The sequence below is a fragment of the Rhopalosiphum maidis genome, chromosome 1 (genome assembly GCF_003676215.2).
Source record: "Rhopalosiphum maidis isolate BTI-1 chromosome 1, ASM367621v3, whole genome shotgun sequence".
Lineage (NCBI taxonomy): Eukaryota > Metazoa > Arthropoda > Insecta > Hemiptera > Aphididae > Rhopalosiphum > Rhopalosiphum maidis.
The window spans coordinates 14759551-14780588 of record NC_040877.1 but is presented as its reverse complement, the minus strand read 5'-3'; the positions used below and the strand labels follow the sequence as shown (position 1 = coordinate 14780588).

General features: G+C 29.1%; 3 protein-coding genes across 3 annotated transcripts; 1 reads left to right on the top strand and 2 right to left on the bottom strand.

Moving 5' to 3' along the window:
- Positions 1–800: 800 nt before the first annotated feature.
- On the bottom strand, positions 801–6107 carry LOC113558736. Its single transcript, XM_026964297.1, has 7 exons — positions 6010–6107; positions 4185–4186; positions 4087–4154; positions 3886–3983; positions 3376–3790; positions 1989–2087; positions 801–935 (listed from the first exon to the last, which is right to left on the bottom strand). The coding sequence occupies exons 1-7, from the start codon at positions 6105–6107 to the stop codon at positions 801–803; spliced, it is 915 nt and encodes a 304-aa protein (XP_026820098.1).
- Positions 6108–7519: 1412 nt separating this feature from the next.
- LOC113559539 (eclosion hormone-like) lies at positions 7520–8079 on the top strand. The gene is made up of 2 exons (XM_026965330.1): positions 7520–7572; positions 7653–8079. Exon 2 carries the CDS (start codon positions 7689–7691, stop codon positions 7938–7940), a length of 252 nt encoding a protein of 83 aa, XP_026821131.1. The 5' UTR covers positions 7520–7572; positions 7653–7688; the 3' UTR covers positions 7941–8079.
- On the bottom strand, positions 7934–19032 carry LOC113559523 (peroxidase-like). The gene is made up of 17 exons (XM_026965329.1): positions 18751–19032; positions 15595–15735; positions 14719–14795; positions 14507–14597; positions 14193–14384; positions 13927–14123; positions 13675–13848; positions 13354–13578; positions 12669–12796; positions 12495–12608; positions 12234–12366; positions 11836–12166; positions 11328–11497; positions 11138–11246; positions 10956–11055; positions 9516–10108; positions 7934–9072 (listed from the first exon to the last, which is right to left on the bottom strand). Exons 1-17 carry the CDS (start codon positions 18759–18761, stop codon positions 8433–8435), a joined length of 3426 nt encoding a protein of 1141 aa, XP_026821130.1. The 5' UTR covers positions 18762–19032; the 3' UTR covers positions 7934–8432.
- Positions 19033–21038: the final 2006 nt, after the last annotated feature.

Sequence of the window (21038 nt, the reverse complement as noted above, 5' to 3'; positions counted from 1 at the left end):
AGAAGACTCTAGCACAATATAAAATGTATAGCTGTATAAGTACGATAAAGGTTAAGTATATTATAAAACGTTTTAAATAAAAAAACAATATGTACGAAAAAATATCACAATATGCATTATACAATATACACTGATATATTATGAAAGTATAATGTTTAGAATACCTATATCTAATCTTCGATGTAATTTCGTTTTAGGTTATAGAATCCTATAAAATATTAAGTCGTGAGAAAAAATGTATAAACACTTGCTATATCTAGAATTAAAATATTTATTATGACTAAAAAAGTTTTAAAGTCGAGTTCACTGTCGTGGTATCGTGTACTTTTTACCGTATTCTGATTAACCATTTAGTTACTAATCATGATCTACCAAGAAATGTCTATAGAGTTGCTAGGAGCTCAAATTTCAGACACGCGAAACGTTATATACCATGGGTCACCAAAAGGCGGCCCGTGGACCACATACGGCTCGCCAATACATTTTATCCGGCCCGCAGACAAAGAATAAATAACACATATTACAACAAAATTATATGTGTTATGATTGTAAACTATTATTTTTGTTAAATATTATTAGTTTTTAAATAATGTAAATATGTTACTCAGGATCTTGATGGCCCTTTAAAAATATTAATTGGTGACCCCTGGTATATACTATGTAACTTCGATTGCAGCTTAAAATATTACTAACGTACTTGTGTAAACTATAGCAATATCATACATATTGCTAGTAAAATAAAAATGTTAAAACTATGATTCATAATGCGTCCGTTAGGACTTAATTGTTTTTAATAATATTCAATCGATGGATAATTCTTTTTCCTCGTCAAGATTATTTATGTGTTCTTCAAATTCATTGCGTGGGTAATCTTTCATACACCTATCTTTCTTCTTTGTCGTCTTCAATATCTCGTCCATTTCTTCCAATTGTTTCTATAAATTACTAAAATTAATTACATTTGTTAATTTTTCCTTAACGAGACTATTTAGGTAACTCGTAATTAGGTATGTATTGTATATATCTTTTAAAAATTGATGTACATCCAATAATTAAAAAATAACACTATACAATGTACTACTCGTATTGTAGGGAGTAGGAACATTATAATAACAATACTATAAAAAGCGATTCGTCAAAGATGTTTCCTGTTTTAATTAATAACGTGGTTATTCATAATCTGAGATTTGGAATTTTTAAATATACTTAAAAACCATATTTTCGAATACTTGAGATTTTTCGTGTAATTTAAGGAGTGTCGTTAAAAAAAAAACTATAATAAATAATAAGAATAACTTTGTCAGAAAAACTTTATAATAATAAAAATAATAAGTGTCTTGGTGGCAATATAAACTTTTATTTGTTAAATAAGAATCACGTTTTTTTACTTAAAAAAATATTCAGCAGAAATTTATTTTTTAATGTAGTTGATATACCTACCAAAATCAAATTGTATAGAAGTTGGTAATTTCCAAGCTATTAAGCATCGTATTCTAGGAATAATAAATAATATTCTAATGCACATAATATGAAATATATTATTAAATTTAATATTTATTTGTTTATTTCATAGAGTACTACTATGATTATTGATTAATATTTAAGAAAAAGTAAAATAAAATATTTGATAAAACCGAAGAGTATTATGTTTAGATTTTTAATTTATCTACAATTAATTATAATTGGCAAACAATATTAATTACCATGTTTTCAAATTGTTTTAACTGTCTGCGTAATAACATGATATACATACAAATAAACAAATATGAAATTCTTGTATATATAAAATATTAGTTTATATTATTATACAGAACAATATTTAAATTATACAAAAATATCAAGTATTCTAAAATATAGATTTTAAGTATATATAAAAATTCCAAAAACAAAATTTTGAATAAACGCATTATTAATGAAAAAAGTTAGGTGAGTATACTTGATGAATAAAAAGAATACAATCACTCTATAAGTTATGTAGATTTACTCACAGTTAATAGCAAAAAAAAATTGTTTTGGTTTTTGTTTGGTACCATTAATTGATCATTTTCATTTTGCAACTGCTTTATATACATGAAGAAATTTGATAACTGCAATTTTATAATTTTAAATATTTTAGACAATAAAATGGAATAGTCGATATTGCATTTTAACATACTTTTTCAATACTTAAATGTTAACATTAATTATTATATTAATGACAATAATGGGATGCTAATCAAACAACCATAATTTATTTAATTATTAAATTAATTTGTATCTTAGTATAAATATATATTTTATTATTGTTAGGTATAGCTATGTCATAGCTGCTATGATTAAATAATTGTATTTCCTCTATTTGTATAATAATTTTTCATCAAAACTGTTTTTTTAGTTGAATAATTTATCTTAAATTGCCATTATATTATTTCTTCGTCATGTTATAAACCTACGTGTTTTTGAATATACAGAGTGATTCTTTTATCATTAAATATTCATTATTTCAGAAAGTATTCATGTTTTTGAAAACATTTTTTTACATAGTTTCAAGTTGTTAAAAAGACTACGTTTTTATTAAAAAATTACATTTTTAAATATTTTTTATCCTTATATTTTTTTAAGTTTTTGAGTGACAACATAGAGTTTTAATTTCATATTCCATAGTAGAATAATTTTCTAATTATTTTGATACATAAAAATCGAATTCAAGGCGAGTGGTTTATGAGTTATACGTATTTAAAGTTTAGACCAGCGGAATGGAATGGTACGGGGTTACCCTCGCAAAATGTTAGTCCACTACTCCGCTTGTCTTTACTTTAAATACGTATAACTCATAAACTACTCGCCTTAAATTCGATTTTTATGTATCAAAATAATCAGAAAATTATTCTACTATGGAATATGAAATTAAAACTCTATGTTATCACTCAAAAACTTAAAAAAATATAAGGATAAAAAATATTTAAAAATGTAATTTTTTAATAAAAACGTAGTCTTTTTAACAACTTGAAACTATGTAAAAAAATGTTTTCATGAATACTTTCTGAAATAATGAGTGTTTTATGATAAAAAAATCACCGTGTATATAATTTTTTTTATTCATAAAACATAGTAAATAATTAAATATAAAATTGTTCTATTAACGTACATTAGTGTCGTCGGTTTAAAATTATATATATATATTATATAATATATCAAATTTTATTAGCTTATAAATAATTATTATTTATTATTTTCTTTTTCAATGTAGTTGTTAATAAAAATACTGATTTAAGGTTACCTTTCTACATAATATTATGTAACTACTAACTACACATATATGCATACAAATTATATTTAGACAAAAAATGTGTGAATTATATAGATATCAAAAAATATAGAACAAAATATTATTACCTTATGAGTGATGATTTCCATCGACTTTTCGTAAGAATCTATGCTAAGTTTTTGAATGTTGGCTCGTTTTTTCAACGTATCTATTTCTTTAACTTTAATATTGGCGTACGCTTTTAACCGGTCGATCTCGCTGACATGTTTATTTATCTGTTCAGTAAAATTTCTTTGATTTTCAGTTACCTGCATAACATACTGGGCCCTCAAATACTCTGACACTTCCATTATCTCAGTAATTGTTTTTTTATTCTCATATGCGTCTTCAACCGCGAGTTTTAAATCGTCTACTTCCACTATAAACTGTTCGATATGGTTATCGATTTCTACCATTTTATCTACGATGGCATTAAAATAACCAGCACTTTCAAGTTCATTAGTTATTTTTATATCCTGCATATTTTCCATTTTGTTCTGAATCCTATAAAAAAAGTAATACCACAAAAACAAAAACAATAATCATTTTATTTATGAATATAAAATTTATAGGTGTGACTATAATATGATTGTGCATACTTGTTCATTTCAGTTTTTATGGTCGTTATCTGATCATTGCTTAAATTATTCCTATCGACGATCATCTGAACATTATCAGTGATAATTTCTTGTTTTATCTACACTTAGATATTATAAAGTATACTTTTAAAATTATTAAATATTAATAACTATCTAAATTTAACGAATTACTTATACACTTATCGAGTAAACCACTCTTACCATTAAATCCTCGAACTCCTTTTCAATTAATTCTAGTGGCTTATTCTCGTGATTAGTTGATAATAAACCTGCAAATATTAGTTTGAGTTACTTTTTACCTCTAAAAGGAAAAATATAATAAGTAGTAAAAGATGTAGTCAATTTGCCACCGAAATCAAAAAAGAATATACATAACATTTGCAATTTGCATCATCTCATCAGGAAATAGACAAGGTTAGGTTATAGATTAGGTTTAAAACTAACATTTTGACATTCAATAACCAAAATATTAAAAATATATGTGTACGCTTGTTTTGCTTTATTAGTTAGGCAATTGCCTGACAAAAAGTTGAGTAAATAATTTCAGACAATAATCCAATAATGTTTCATCGATAAAATATACTATTCCACTTTTACATAATAAATCAATATTTGATTTGCAAGAAAATACAGTTTATATTTTATTTTAGCATAATTTGATAAAACAAACGATTAATCTTAATATTATTTAATAGAAAGCATTAATTAAATGAACTTCTTTCAGTGATTTTGGAAATGTTGACAATATTTTGGTAATCAGTATTATACAGAGTATAACAGATAGATATGACAAAAAAAAAAAAAAAAATATGCTACTTAAACGTATGACAAAAATTGTTAATATTATATGATGAGTAAATAATTTAAGAAATATATAAGTATACATATCCTACTCATATCAGCAAATTCTCAAAAATTATATTTTTATAAGTTATTACGTTCTCAATTAATTTAATCAAAAAATATTGATATTTTAAATAAATTCTAAAAAATAAACTACTTGACTTAAATAAATATTTTTACAATCAAAATTGTTCTTATAATCAGATTGACAAATTGGCTATTTAAAATTGTCAGTACTAAAAGATAAACATAAAAAAATTAAATTACACATATAACGCTATCTTTTAATGACAAATAAAAACAAAATTAAAATATTAATTATTTGAACAATAGTTATTCCAAAAGTCAGTTATATTATCTATTACATGCTGTATACTGGTATATGTTACGTTTTTACCAAAAAATTCTTTGTCGTACAAACATCGAAAACTGTTTTTTATTCTATTTCTTAAAATGTTGGCTGATTCATATAATATTTCTATATCATTTTTACACTATTGATTTAATTAATAAACTAAACAGTTTTTCTCATCGTGATTTAAGTATGAACTTTCGTTTAAGACAATCATCATATTTTTATCGCTAGTAAATACTTTTGTAGAACATTTTTATTGCGTATAATGCTAACGAATTATTTTTGTATTTTTTGTTTTGTATGCAAAATAAAAAGAATGTTTATTGTATTTTTATCCTCGATTACTTTTTATTATTTGAACTTCCATACAGTGACAAATTAATTAAAAAACTACAGACTAAAATATTTGATCAAAGTAATAAATTGATATGTCATAGATAGATGGGATTTACGAGTTTTGTTTGCTGTCCATTAATAATACTATGTAATAATGCGATTACGACAGATCGGACGTCAAACTTTATAATGATTGCCAGATAAGGCGGTGAGTAGTTAGAAATTTCAAAAAATTACTTATGACATTTGAGTTGATTCTCGTTCACCATGCCCATATCGACGAGGGTGCAGACAAAATAATCGATTACATAGATACTAATTTTAGTACTAATTATAAATATTAATTTCCGCTACCTACGGTGGTGTAATTTACAAACAATACAAACTTTCATAGCTTTACCTATATTATAAGCCTAACTTAATCTATATATACCAATTTTAAATTAAGGTTTTATTCATTGCAATAAAAATCTCTAACACTATATGAAATAATTTAACACATTATATATATATATATATTTGTGTGTGAGTGATTTTATTAATACTAATAATATTTTAACAAAAATTTACTTTTTGGTTTTTTGATGTACTCGTTTAAATTTTCATGATTTTCTGTGTATTCTTGAATAGTTTTGTGAACATTTGACATGTCTACATTTGAAGTATATTCTTCTGGTAGAGAATTCATTTTGTTATAACTAATGTTAGAGCTCTGGTAGGAAAAATATTCATTAAATTACAAGTAGTAAATATAATTTTAAATAATTCTAATTCTACCCATTTTTATAATAGATACCAGCTTAGAAACAAACAATTTATTTCATTATTAAAATATATTTTGAGTGTTCATAATATTTTTTTATATAATATATAAACTTTAAGAATGTTATATAAACATAAAAAAATCAAATTTGATATTTACTAAATAATCCTTAGTTTATCACTATTAGCTTACGCGTATAGTTAAATTCGATAGAAATTCTTTATTATTGGGATAATCGTCAATTGGTTTAAAAAAAATATTTCAGCTTAATCAGTTTTGTTTTTATTAAACTGTTTTAGTAAGGACAATATTAATACTATATTTATATTATTAATATTAATAAAATAAAAACGTTAATAATAACATTAATACTGGTTTTAAAGTTATGACAATCAGTAATAATTATTATATTCATTTGAATTACCGTTGCCATAGGTATTGCAGAACCGCATTTAAGTATATAAGTATATTATAAACGGCCATACCTATATAATATATTGTAAATTGCACAATTACCTACATAGACAATTAAAAAAAAAAAACAATCCCTTTGATTACATTGTTATTGTTTTGAAAACTTAATCGTCACTTTACAAATAAATTTACAATAATCTCAGTAACATATATTTAATTAATTTATTTATTTATGTATTAATTGCCAAGACGGACTAAAAAAATACAAATTTCATACTACATTGACATCGATAGTCGAAATTTTCAATTTATCTTGATGGAAACTAGAAACATTTATCTATTTTTAGATTAACATCAACAAATATCACATTTTCATTGACAAATATAAAATAAAATGTACATCATATATTTATATAATATAAAGAATAATATAAAAAATATAAAAGCTTTTAACAAAATAAAAATATATTAATACTTATGTTGCATCATTTTAATAATAATAATAAATATTACTTATCGATTATTTTAAGATATGTGTTAATACCAGTTAAAAATTAATTTGTGTTCTACAGTGAATCTAAATAAAAATGCTGTTGCGATGTATTATCACTACAAGTATATAACTTATCTATATTATAATTTGAATTATACTCATACAACACTTCTATATTTAATAAAAACCATTGCTAACGGAACTTTCGGTAATGAATAACGTGTCTAACGCACCATAATAATTAAGTTGTCTCTATTTTGACGATATAATATATTAATGATACTTCGTCAGACAGATATAATACATCGAATTAACCACGGGCTAGTGCGTAGCGGGCAGTGGGCATTTTCAAAACGAAAAATTCGATTAAATTATATAAATTGTGAGTATAAAATGACCGGCACCGGTGTTGATTTCATCAGTGTTATAAGTTCAGACTTACGAGGATCTACGACTAGCACATAAGCTCTTACTATCTCAAAGGTGAGTTGGGCGACGGTTTTGCCGGAGCAACATTAATTATCGACGTTGACCGTATATCATTATTATTTTTTTTTTCAAAGGAAATAAACTTAAATTGTCTTAAACGAACTTAAACGATGAACACTTCGTCCAAGAAAATCGCCTTCCTGGCCGCCGCACTAGTTTTAATCGCGATTGTCGGTTACACGGCTGCGGACATGGCGAACGTGGCCATATGCATCAGAAACTGCGCGCAGTGCAAGAAAATGTTGGGCGACTATTTCGAGGGGTCGCTGTGCGCGGACACGTGCGTCAAGTTCAAAGGCAAGATGATACCGGACTGCGAGAACATCGAATCCATATCACCGTTCCTCAACAAGCTCGAGTGATTCCCAGGATTCGAGTATATATATAGTAGTTAAACAATAAATTGATTTATGTATAGTCGATAGTATAATAATGTATGGTTCGTTTATGACGTGTATGCGGTTTATGGTTATTGAAATATTCGAGAAATAAATCATTCGTTACGAGTAGAATAAAGTCGTATTGATTATTTACGGTATAATATAATATAATATGAAGCACGTGGTTCGTTCTAGATGAACGACTCAACCCGTAAAAATGTTTTCGGCCCAATCCTCTAATTAAAAATGTTTTGTTCAATGATATTATGATAGCACATTACATTTTGTTTTGGCGTCGGGATTTAAATAATTAATTTTCAGTACTAATAGTAGCTCATAAACAAATATTCGTAAAATCATTGAATATCGTGGGTTAAGCCTCCAACTAGTGGCGGTGGTCGAAAACGGTAGTGGTAGTACTGGTATACAGGTTATTGGTGGTAGTCGATGATGGTGATGATCGCGTGCCGGTTTCTAGACGTCCTGCACGTACGACATCCTCCAGTATGCTTTCGACTTCGGCGACTTGTCATCTGTGTCGTGTAACCTGGACTGAACCGAGGTCGATGACGGTTCGTACGCGAAATCACCACCCCGGTAGAAGTACGGCGATTTTGGTAACGATTTTGTGGTTCCGTGACCATGGTAAGTATCGTCCTCGTAATCGTATCCGCGGTAATCACGTGACGGTCCCTCGACCACGTCATAAGATCCTTGCCCGTGATTGATATTGATTATGTCTCTGGGATCAGTCTCGTCGGAATTGCTACGCGTCATTGACACGAACGACTTGGGTCCACCACCACTAACCGATGACGAGTGACCGGAGTATGGCGACGGTACGTCACGATAATCGTCAAATTCGCCATCATACTGTTTACTGCCGCCCACGCCATACGAATATCCAGCCGCCGGACTGCCTCCCCCGCTTCCACCACGCAATGGTACAAAGTCATGACCGTGTAACAGCGGCGAAGCACCAGTGCTGCTACCGCTCCCGTAACTTTTATAGCTAGACGGCCGTGGTGGATGATACTTCGGTGCCTTGGACGCACCGTATTTGCTAGACTTGACAGGTTTCTTAGAATCCAAGAAGTTTGGCAAAGTTAACGGTCTGTAGCAAAGGAAAAAATAACGTCAATACAGGTAACGCAATAATTATTATTATTATATAATATGTGTATGTATAACATACTATTGTTTGTATCTTCATACGTTACGTTTTAAATTTATATTTATAGTCTGGAATGTTGGTATTTAAAACGACTGATTTATTAATAAAATAGTTACAACTACAATATAGGTAATTTTATTTGGAATATTGACCGATGCGCGAATAATACGCATGTATCTACTTTTTTCAAGGACTTGTAGAATGTAGGGATTTAAAATTCAATTGTATGGCATAAGGCAAAGGGCCTATTTCTAATAAGCATGGCGGTAAAAGTCGAATGTCGTTTGAAAAAATATTTATTAAATTTTATCGAGATCAATATCAATATCAATATCATCTTAACCGTGTAATCAATTATTTTTTTTGGCCGACGCCTCACGTACCTGTGGTTGCCCTCATCGTCGAACTCCATCGGCACGTATTCGTAGTGCGAATTGTGGTCGCCGTCGTCGAAGTCATCGCTATCATCGTCCAAGTGTTCGACAGGACGGCGGCTGCTGTAACCGCGGTAGTTGTTCACCGGTTTGGTTCTGGGCGCTTCGAACCCGTGTCCGTTTGCTGCCTGGAACTCCTCGTCCACGTCGTAGTCTACACGCTGCTCCATGATCGCCTGTGTCATGTCTGGTAGTCCGTCTACAGTGTCCCGCTTGATTGGCGTCGCCTTGGGCACGTCCAGCCCGGTCAACACCATCTCGTCCAACAACGACGGGTCGTTGTTCCCGTCCACCGTCTCATTGCCGGCTAACGAAGCGGCTTCGACACCCCGTTTCATCCTCTTGTCGTTGCCACTGAATATGGAATTCGAATTCATCACTGCGTTGCCGTCCAGCTCATCTGTCGCTTCGATGATCGTGATTACCCGCGTTCCTGTATCCGCTAACCCAATCCCGGTGTCCGTGACCGTCGAGTTACAGTTGTCACAGTACTGTATCTTAGCTTCCGTCATACCGGATTTGAGATTTTTCTCCACGTTCGACTGTAAAACATCGGAAAAGAATGCAAAAAAAACAAAGTATAGTATACAGCATTATAATTAGGTAGGTAAATGACTAAACGTAATATAGGTTTTTTAACTCTATGAAATTCTAGAAAATAATAATAGATAAAACAGTAGCACTAAAAGTTGTTTTTTTTTCAAGATAGGTATAATAATTTAAAAACTAAATATTATTCGACGTACTAATGTTTTGATTATATAGATTTCAATAAATTAAAATATTCTCAATTTTCATAAATTAAAAATATATTTCAAGATTATAGAACGCCCATTTTTAGTTTCTTGTGTCTGTATCATAATGATAAAACAACACATCCGTACCTATGTTGATTCCGGTTTAAATCAATGTACACATTACAACGTATAGCTGTATAATTGTAAAAAAATAAGTTCTTAACTAGGTATCTCATGTAAATCTACGTATATGAATCGAACATGTAGTTAAATTAATCCAAAATATGCCAAATAGTTGTCAATTAATTTTAAATAACAATTAAAATTATTATTTTGGATTTTAACCAAACGTAAAAATTTAATTTATGGTTATTAATTATAATAATAATTTTTATTCACGTAAATAAATAATTTGTTTTATATGTGATTCTAAAATTTTAGAAAGTACCTTCGAGTAATATAACTAAAAAAAGGGATGTTTTGTAAAAACAAAAAGAAATTATTATACATAATATTATATTATTATTATTATTATATCATTATGAATCGAATTAAGTTGGCTGATGAAGTTTCATATTAAATATCGACGACGTCTATCATAAAGTATGGTATGGAAAAATAAATTTAACATAAGTATTCTTAGTATACTAACGAGTCTGGTGTTGGGTTCGGCCGTATCTAGTGTTGTGTCGGCCCATTTGCTCAGATCCATCCTAGGTATGACGCCGCTCCTACACGGGACCCTCGGATTCCTAAAACACAGTTATAGTCATCGATTTAATAATTAGACTGGCGTATAATAATTTAGTGTTACACTATTTACAATATACGTACAGTTCGTGATCTGACAACACCATTGGATACATTTGAACCGTGTCAATGATGTCCGTATTATCGCAAACCAAACGCGCCAGTCGGACGTTTCTGATCTCTTGTAATTGATCTATAATATTAAATGTCAGCGATATTATGATCACTGTAAAATACTCATCACATGTGACGTAGGTTTTTTAGTTATATTTACCCGATGAGAATGAAGATGGTTGATTGGGCAATTCGTACCAAAACCGATCGCCCCTCTTCAACAGGCTGAATTGTGATGCAATTATGCAACTGAAAGTTGGTCCGACGACACTACCTTGCGCTGGTTTTTCCGACACTCCGCCTGACCACAAGTCGATGTCAAACGGTGATCTTATAATAATAATAGTATAATAATTAAATATAGTATAATAATATACGTGCACACGCAATATAACGTTATGGGTGTACTTTATTATGCGGTTTACCAAAATGTTTTTTTTTTTTAACTATGTTGAAGTTAAAATCAGATTACAGTAGCTTAGCAATATAAAAGAAAAAACGAATTTTTAAGTTTAAAAATTTAATATATATTATTTAGGAAGAAAAATTTAAAAATTATAATTAATCGATTGACGCACAATCGAGTTGTAATTTTGTTTACCTACTAAACATCTATTTTGGTAGACCGAAACTATAAAAGAAAATTATTATATTTAATTTTAACTAACGAGTATATCGTTTTATAACGTTGTATGGTGGAATTAGGCATAAAACCCGCCATGTCTTCAAATCGGTTGGCCACGGTTAACCCACAATGACGTCTGTACTCCATATAACCGGGCAATCCAAAGTCCCTGCCCCTCTGTATATTGAACGACACCAGATCGAAACCAAACCCTTTGCCCGGCTTTTTGATCAAATTATTAGTGACTTCTTGCGTTATTGAATCGTCCATGGCCTGTGCGACTTGGTTCATAAGACCCATTAGGTACTCGTCTATGGCTCCAGCTCTATATAAATCGAATGGCCGCCGAATCAAGTCCGAAAGTTTTTTGGAAGCTGTAACAGTGTATAACACATCATGTAAAAACGATGTTACAGGTTTAAATTATTATGGTTTATATACCGATAAAACCGTGCGCTTTGCTCCACCGTTCAATAACATTCGGCAACAAGGAATGGCCAAAACGAAAAGCCGCCGCCGAAAACGAAGCCAATATATTAGGATTTGCTCTTGAATCGTATCCGTTCCAATGTCCCTAAAATTTGAAACATTTTGTATACCGTCAACAACAGTATTAGAATAATATAATGAATATATTATATACGTATTATATTATAATATCGTATTTTATTGATAATACAATTTTATTTAAATAATAATTACTTTTTTTTTATTCGTCAAGCTATGCTTATCCATCATGTCTTTCCCTAAAAGTATGGGCAGAAATTCGTTGTATGTTATGTGTTGTATTTCAGCTACAACAATTCTCTTGGCTTCCTAAAATTAAAGTTATGTTATCAAATGTCCACCACATATACGTCATGTCAAACCGCTTACCTGATAAAGCATTTCGTCATTCCAGTGCGGATTTATTTGCGAAAGCTCCTTAGCCACCCGGTTATGTTCTCTGGCCATCAGTGTATGGATGCACGTGAGAACGAGCTGTTCGTTCACTCTAATTTCACCTACGTAATAAAATTGTTCATAAGTTAACCGACGAGGAAAAATTTGATTTCTTTAGAAACAGGTTGCCACATAATTAAAAAAGTTAAAAGTTAATGTACTTACTAAAAAATAGTTAAAAATAGCTTACAAAAAAAATTACTTGCTATATAGACGAATCACCAATTTTTTTTTTATATAGATATAAGAATATTAAGTATGTGCATTTTTCGTATTTTTAATCACACAATAAAATCGTAATTTTATTTCTAACAATATATTTTATCTTTAAAAACAAAAGTATATATTATAATACTCATATATACTATACACAATATTATTTGTGTGGTATTAATTGTTTTTACTTAAGTTATATACGTTTTTGTATGAGTGTATTACATATATTACGCATAGACGTTTTAAAATATTTATAAATATCAGACTCCTACATTTCTTTTATCCGTGCCCCTGATTTGTATAAATATAATTCTATTATGCTATAGTAAACATCTAACGCGAACGTCCAATTAATAAATTAAATTATTTAGTGAAAGTATATGAAACAATTAACGTTACAAACCTGATTCAAAACAGTACTGAGAAGCATTTGACCTAATACAACCTTCGTCAGGGATGTTTAACTTCATGGGCAACAGTTCTTTAAGTCCCAAATTTGCGAATGCTGGGTTCATCCTTAGCTGTCCTGTGTATCCAGACCTAAGATATCGGGAAAACGTTTCATCTACTCCATAAATAGTATTGCCGTCGATCACCGGGGTGAGTAAATTGAACTGGGACCTTGGCCCTGCAATAGAAAATAGAGCAGAGATAAAATATAATATAAAAACGTAATCAGCCCGTTGCAGTGGGTTGTTCATTTCAAATGTAAGAATACACCTACCCAATCTACAGTCGGGCTTAACGCCTGGAAACGCTCGCACGAAATCCTGACACCTGACGTTGTGATTCCTATAAAAATTGTCGTCTTCTGGTATTTTGATCTCATAGCAGTATTTGTTCTTCAAGTGGTCTGGGCGGCCACAACACTCCTCAGGTTCATTTCTGTTTACCGGATCTGCATAAACACGTGAAAAATAATATAAATCGTTAGTAAAACCTAAAAATTAAAAAAATTCATAATCTTAATGCTTACCTAATGGGGTAGCCGTCAGGGTTAAATCATGGTCCATAAACTGTCCCCAAGCAACTAACATTACAGTTCCAGCGTGCTCATGCAACCCCTCGTCAGGGTGAATGGTTCGAGACACAACCCTGGCCATGGGTAGTGGTTGACCGGAAGCCGACATCTTGGGCGCGGATAACTTGTCGGAAAACCGTGGTGACATCAACCTAAAAAACAAAGACAGCAGTCCGTTAAAACGGGTATAAAATCGAAAATATGGTAATTTATAACTATACCTGTTGAACGTTGACATAGTCGCGCCCCATGTGGGATTGTCTTCATTGTTGCACAGCCCGTCGGGTCTACGGTACTTTCCGGGTTTGCATACCACCCTCGTCAAACACGACGGGCACACGTTTCTGATGAGCGTCTTGGACGTGTCTATAGCAGGCAAGAATTTGTTCACGTCGTCGGCGTTCAAGTCATACCTGTGACCGATTAAAAAACGGTTATAAGCACAAGACAATTTGTTTCTATATTATATTAAAAGTATATTATATAGTATAAAAATTGATATATTTAATATCATGTAGGTCGTTTCGAACTTTACATTTTTGCGAGCACTTGTGACACATCCAGCAGCAACTCCCCGAGTCTGGCAAAATGCACCGGGCCCCATTGGTCGTTGGGTTCTAGCAGCGCTATAACATATTATTATATTAAAATATGCATTGTGAACAATAATTATTTTTATTAAAAAGTTCATCGTCAAAATTCCTGACAGAGTAAAACGAATACTTCTTTCGTGTATATTTTACTCACTGTGACGGTTTTGGACATCTAGAAAAGCTCTGTTGACCGTGTCGTACGTGATGCACATGTGAGCCGCCGAACGATGCCTATTGAGTAAACATTCGTTTTATACATAACGTACAATGATTAGTGTAGGATAAAAAAGTCTATGATTAATTGATGATTAAATTGTATTATTATAGTATCTACCTAAATGTATTTAAAACTCAAAAATTTCAATAAATACAATATTTTTTGTTAAATAAATATTAAAGAATTGAGATTATACGTATTGTTGTTAAAATAATATGTAGGCAGTAAAACACTAAAAACTATAATAATTAGATAAAATAATTAAAATTCAAACATAATCCATGAAAATTGATTCATTTTGTTTTGTAATTTAACATTATTTTTATTAATTATAAAATAAAATATATAGTTTTAAATTAATTTTTATTCATATTGAATAATGAATATACATTATGTTTTTATGTTTATTTAAATTATAGTTAAATATATTGTTTATAAACAATAATCATAAATTTTTTTACTAACAATGATGGTAATGTATTAAACCCTATAATAGCTGCGCTTCTTTCAACGTGAATCGGTAAATTATTGGAGATATCATTATTAGTTTTTACGATTAGTTTAAAAATAAATAAAAACTATTTCATATTCCAACATAACATTTTATATGGATATCGAATGTCGAACTATTGAGACATATTAAAATTCAAATAGCAAAATTGTACAATATGTGTGTATAAAATAAAATCCTAAATAAAATTCACTTAAAGTTCAAAGACTAATGTCACCGATTTTGCACATCAAAATAATCTACCCGTAATAAAACTCGTGTGTGAACATTTAATTTTTTTTCACGTAATTATCGAAACTCACGGTGAACCTTTTCCGCTGTTATAAATGAAATGCTTCGATCCTTCGAGCACTACAGCGCAATCGTTACTGTCCACGCCTTCGATCGGCGCGTATTGTGCGGCGTGTCCGAAACACCAAACAAACGAACACAGCACAAATGTTCTGTAAACAGTAATAAAAGATTATAATTAATTTAAATGTAGGATTCATACGTTTTCTCTTAAAATGTATTTTACATTATGATAATGCAACTACATGATGAAATCATGTAACAATTCGGAAAAAAAAGAATTCATCTATATATTACCGCTAGTTTCTTCTTTTAATTTAAACTTTTCTTATTTTAATACTCATTCATCCAACAAAAGTCATCCACAATTGTATTCATAATATTAGCTTAAAAATATAATTAGATTAACTTTATACGTGAACTTTATTTTGAGCATTATTTCTATATTCAACACCAGCTGTTATCAATTGTCATCATTATTACGTAATTTATTTATAGACGATTCGCCTACGAATAATTATTATTATAATTATAATAATTATTTATGAGATATAATGTATAATAGTGTTAAAATAACGCTACAGATGAAAATAATTATTCTTGCGATTTTTTTTATTATATTTTTGTAAATCGCTTTTATTTATATAATAATAACATATCACAAGAAAATATGATATTAAAAATATGGTATTTAATATATTTTAATATTTTAACCGCTACGATTATATCATATAGTCTTACAAAACGTTACAGTGCGCACAATACACACACAAACATTATCATCGTTCAAATATTATTATTATGTATCGGTTCGCAACAAATTCGCGCGTGTTATAATATATCATATTAATTTTCTTTTGCTGTAATATTTTATACATATACTATAATAATGGTATATCTGCAGACTGCAGTCATACACGCATCACAAGCGTAACCGATCAAATACGCTCGCACCTGAGTGTATGTACGCGCACACGCGAAATATTAATTTCTTCCAGTCATTCAGCCGTGAAAAAAAAATACGTTTTTTTTCTCCTGGCACGTGGAAAATGAACCGATGGAAATTCGCAGCGTTCACTTATTCGAGTGTTTGTTTTCATAATATACGTTTCAAATTTCTCTCTCCGCCACGACTATATAGTGATACGATTGTACATTTGATATAATATAAAGTTTTCTAAAATCGCTCTGCATTTTTTCTCTTATAATAAATAATAATATGATAATATTCTTGTATTTATTACGGCTTGACGTGCGCACACACGACAAATAGATGACGAATCCGCAACGATTAAACGTTCCAAGTTCCAACCACCGTATGACATAAATATTAAAATATAGTCGATTTCCAATATTACTGTTATTTTATATTCACCCACGATATTATGCACACCATATCATCTGCATTATACTCGTACTTTGACAATACCAAATTATTGTACAATTTTATCATAACAACATTATATATATCATATAGAAACTGTAAAATAATACGTATTATGTATTATTTACGATCGTTTGATCGTCTGTAAACAATGTGCATATTCGTGATTCGTATCAAGTTATTTACAAAAATAAAATCAAAACAGATGTTTACTAAATTATACCAATTACTTATTGGATGCTTATGTTTATTGAAAAAATAAACAATATGTCACAAAATACTATAGTTCATAATAAATGAGATTCATAGAACACATGGAGTATAAGTGACATTATTCGAATTTCGTTTTATGAAGCTCAACGTTCACAGTATGGTTTCACAAATCACAATACCAATATATGATTAATTTTATGATTAAATTGTTTTCTGTGTACATGTCAACAATTTTTTTAAGAGATATTGTACAATTTGAACAAGTAATTTTGGATCTATAAGAGATACATATTAGTGAGACAAAATTAAAAACTTAAGACTTCAAATATTAAGATGTACCTATAATTTAAATTATGTTGTATTAAGCAATTAATTTGTACAATTATTATTATTTTAATAATAGTGACATACACACAAACTCATAAAACGTCTGTATACAGAACGAAAAACCTCCGCAGAGTTGACAAGTGAACATAGCTCCGATCAAAAATAGAGACATTAGTTAATTTGAGAATTAAACTCTTGTTAGATCACAAATTAATCACATAATATGAATATGATTGCTGTTAATTTAACATAGTTGTTTTTTCATTTTTATTAGCTTAGGCATATAATATATACAATTTGTTAATGATACATAGTTCGTGGTTAATAATTAAATTAATGAAACGTATTTTTCAAGTGTGAACGTTCATCCGATAAGATCAAAAATGTATAGAATTTATTTTCAAGAGATTAGAATACAATTTTAAAACAGGAGGTTCTTTTTATATACTAGAGGTGTCTTAACCTATATATAGCATTATAGCAAAAATAAATATTTTTTCAACTATTCATTAAGAAAATTATTTATTAAGTGCGCTGATAAAATTATAAGTTTTTAGAAAGTAACATTTCAAATTTCCTATGATTATTTCCAAATAATTTTAAAAAACTATTAAAAAGCTAAAATTGACATTTTCAGAAATTTTTTTTTTTAATGGGTTATGATATACATATGTGTTTAATCACTTTTTTTTTTATCAAGAAATTCTCAAACCACTTATATTTTTGAACTCAATAATGCTACAATATTTTAATACATATATTTTACTACCTAACCACCAAACACAAAGCGTTATTGTTTTTTTTTGTTTTATTAGACGTATTTAAAAGTTATCACAATAGTATTCAATAACTACAGATAGAACTATCGTATAGGTTAATTTAAAATTCAAAAACTAATAACACTCTTATAATCATTGTTTTAAATTTTATTCCGTTTAAGGTTTAACTTTCCAAGTCCAGTGAGCGTTCAAGAATGTTATTACATATTATAATATATATTTTTTTACATATTTTGACTTCAATATATTATATTTGATATACTTTTACCATTTTAATTCTATCTAAATACTATTTTTAACTTAAAATTTTGAAATTTTCAAGAGCATAATACTATATTTTTTTAAGTAAACGTTTAATTTTTTTCTAGTGCTACAATCTCAAGCACTTCTCTAAGCAATTTATCACGGAAGACCATGATAAATTAATAATAAAGAGTAACAATTTATAATATTAATCAACTTACCGCAGCCCCATGATGGCGACCGTCCGCTCGGAACGTAATCGCCTATGGAATTTTCCCCGAACGATTCTGGTTGTGCGCACGGTTGACGTAATTAATGTCCGCGAATGCAGCGATGTATATATAAAACCGGTAAAGGTGATTGTCCGATCGTGTATATAATATGGTATTAAATAATTTAAAAATATGCGTACAAACGTACAGTCAGTGAAAAACGATTGAACGATTGATTGGTTGAAAGATCGTTTACAGATTGATGGCAGCGAGACGGTCGTGATATTCGGTGCGGCGGTGACCCTACACTGGTGGCTGTACAGCACGCGCCTCCCGTACTTCTCGCGTCTGATTTCGATACGTACACCCCAGTGCGAAAAGGGGGGACGGTAGAGTGGGAAAATCTGCTGTGAATATATTTTCATTTATTATCGCGAGAAAGGGACTGGGAAAAAGAAAAAGAATCTTATAATTAGGCACCATTAGTAAAAGTAATAATCATAATAGGCAATATAGATATCGTTTAAAAATAATGTTTTTGTGGTAAACTAACTTATTACATGAGCTTCCATATTATATTCATTATAAACTATTTATGAGGAATCTAGTACTGAATTGTCAATTCTAGGATAGAAAAATCGAACATTTTATAAAATATTAACTATACAAAATAATTTACAAATTTTCGTAATGTTGACAAATTTCGTGAAAGTGTGAACTTCAAATTCCTATAAAAAAAATAATTGTGTCTATGTCAATCTTTATAAATAGCTATAATAATAAGTAAGGTTAGAACGTTTATGATTTTGCATTTTTTGTTTTAGGTTGTCCCGAGGTGTACACCTTGGTTTGTCCAATAGCTCCCATTCTTATATTATATATAGAAATGTGTTTCATGATATCTATATCTTTATATTAAAAATATTAAAATTTTATTTTGCATATATTTTTTTATTTATAAGTGCATTATTTGTATTGTTCCTGTTTTAAGCGCATATTTGACGGTTTCCTATGCAAAATGTTGAAAAATACTGTAATAATTTTATATTTTATTAACCGAATCTGAATTAAGTTAGATTATCTGTATTTTAATTATAAACGCTTATTTATTATTGATAATTTAATATGATTATACAGAGTAAAGAAACCTACTTATACGTATTATCACTAATAGACGAAGATTTACAACGGAACATTTAAAATAAATAATAATTTTATTCAATGCAACTGTTTTTAAAATATATTTTTATATACATATAGGTAATAAATAAGGAAATTCAAAAATGTAATAGGCAATAGTTAATATAACGAGCGCATAAAAATAGCACCGACCCAATTTGTTTGTATTCTATTAATAATTAAATTATTTGTCTCTACTTATTGCATTTATTTATTTATTTTTTCATGCATATTTATCTGTTTTTGTAGTGCATAAGTGAACACATATTCATACATATTTTAGTGCATAAACATCCTAACCCTAATAATAAGAAATGACAAAGTTTGTATTATATTTTAAAACTTTTACAGAGATTTACAGAAATATTCAAATATCACAAAACTTAAAAAGTGTTAAAAATGTTTTTTTAATTATACCATGTATAAAAAATGATAATATAAATTATAAATAATCACAACAAATTGAGCTTTTACGGATATTCGTATTTTATTTACAACAAAATAAGTAAATCAATTTTGTCTAGAACTGATTTTTTGTAAAAAAAATAAAAACTCTACCTTTATATTTTTTTTTATTGGAATTTTCAATGTCGACCTCACAAAAGTACCAACTAGATCTAATTTTCTATCAGAAACCATTTTCAATGTTAATTATCAAGATAAAACTTCACACGTACACAAAAAACATACATTCACACATGTCATTGTAAAATCCATGCGTTCATCACTACGCTCAATAATTAAAATGACAATAACAATAATATATGATATAAAAATGTTTTGCGACTAATATTTATTACAAAATCTAATTCAACACTTGAAGCCATTAATTATTCTACAAATACACTTAGTAGAATTAGTGATTTCAAACAGTTTTGAGTCATAGTTCATTTCTTCTGCTATAGACAATAGTTTTTAGTTTTTACATGCAAATGTAAAGTACTGTAGGTGCCACGCTTCATTATGTAATAACACGGAATTTATTTATATTATTTATTTTTTTACCACATTTTTTTTTGAAAAATGCAAATGAAATACTGGTACAAATTAAGAAATTTATGAAAAAAGGTCCAAGAGTGTTGATAAAACCAAGTCAAATTAATTTCAGTGAACTTAAT

What these genes read in the sequence shown, in the direction of transcription:
- LOC113558736 (XM_026964297.1), bottom strand. Translation starts at nt 6,107, where the DNA reads ATGAATTCTCTACCAGAAGAATATACTTCAAATGTAGACATGTCAAAT. An exon ending in AGGAGTTCGAGGATTTAATG is followed by an intron (nt 3,984 to 4,086) that starts GTAAGAGTGGTT and finishes ATCTAAGTGTAG; the next exon opens with ATAAAACAAGAAATTATCAC. An exon ending in ATTTTTTTTTGCTATTAACT is followed by an intron (nt 936 to 1,988) that starts GTGAGTAAATCT and finishes AGTAATTTATAG; the next exon opens with AAACAATTGGAAGAAATGGA.
- LOC113559539 (XM_026965330.1), top strand. Translation starts at nt 7,689, where the DNA reads ATGAACACTTCGTCCAAGAAAATCGCCTTCCTGGCCGCCGCACTAGTT.
- LOC113559523 (XM_026965329.1), bottom strand. An exon ending in AGATGTCCAAAACCGTCACA is followed by an intron (nt 14,598 to 14,718) that starts GTGAGTAAAATA and finishes AATATGTTATAG; the next exon opens with CGCTGCTAGAACCCAACGAC. An exon ending in ACTATGTCAACGTTCAACAG is followed by an intron (nt 14,124 to 14,192) that starts GTATAGTTATAA and finishes TTTGTTTTTTAG; the next exon opens with GTTGATGTCACCACGGTTTT.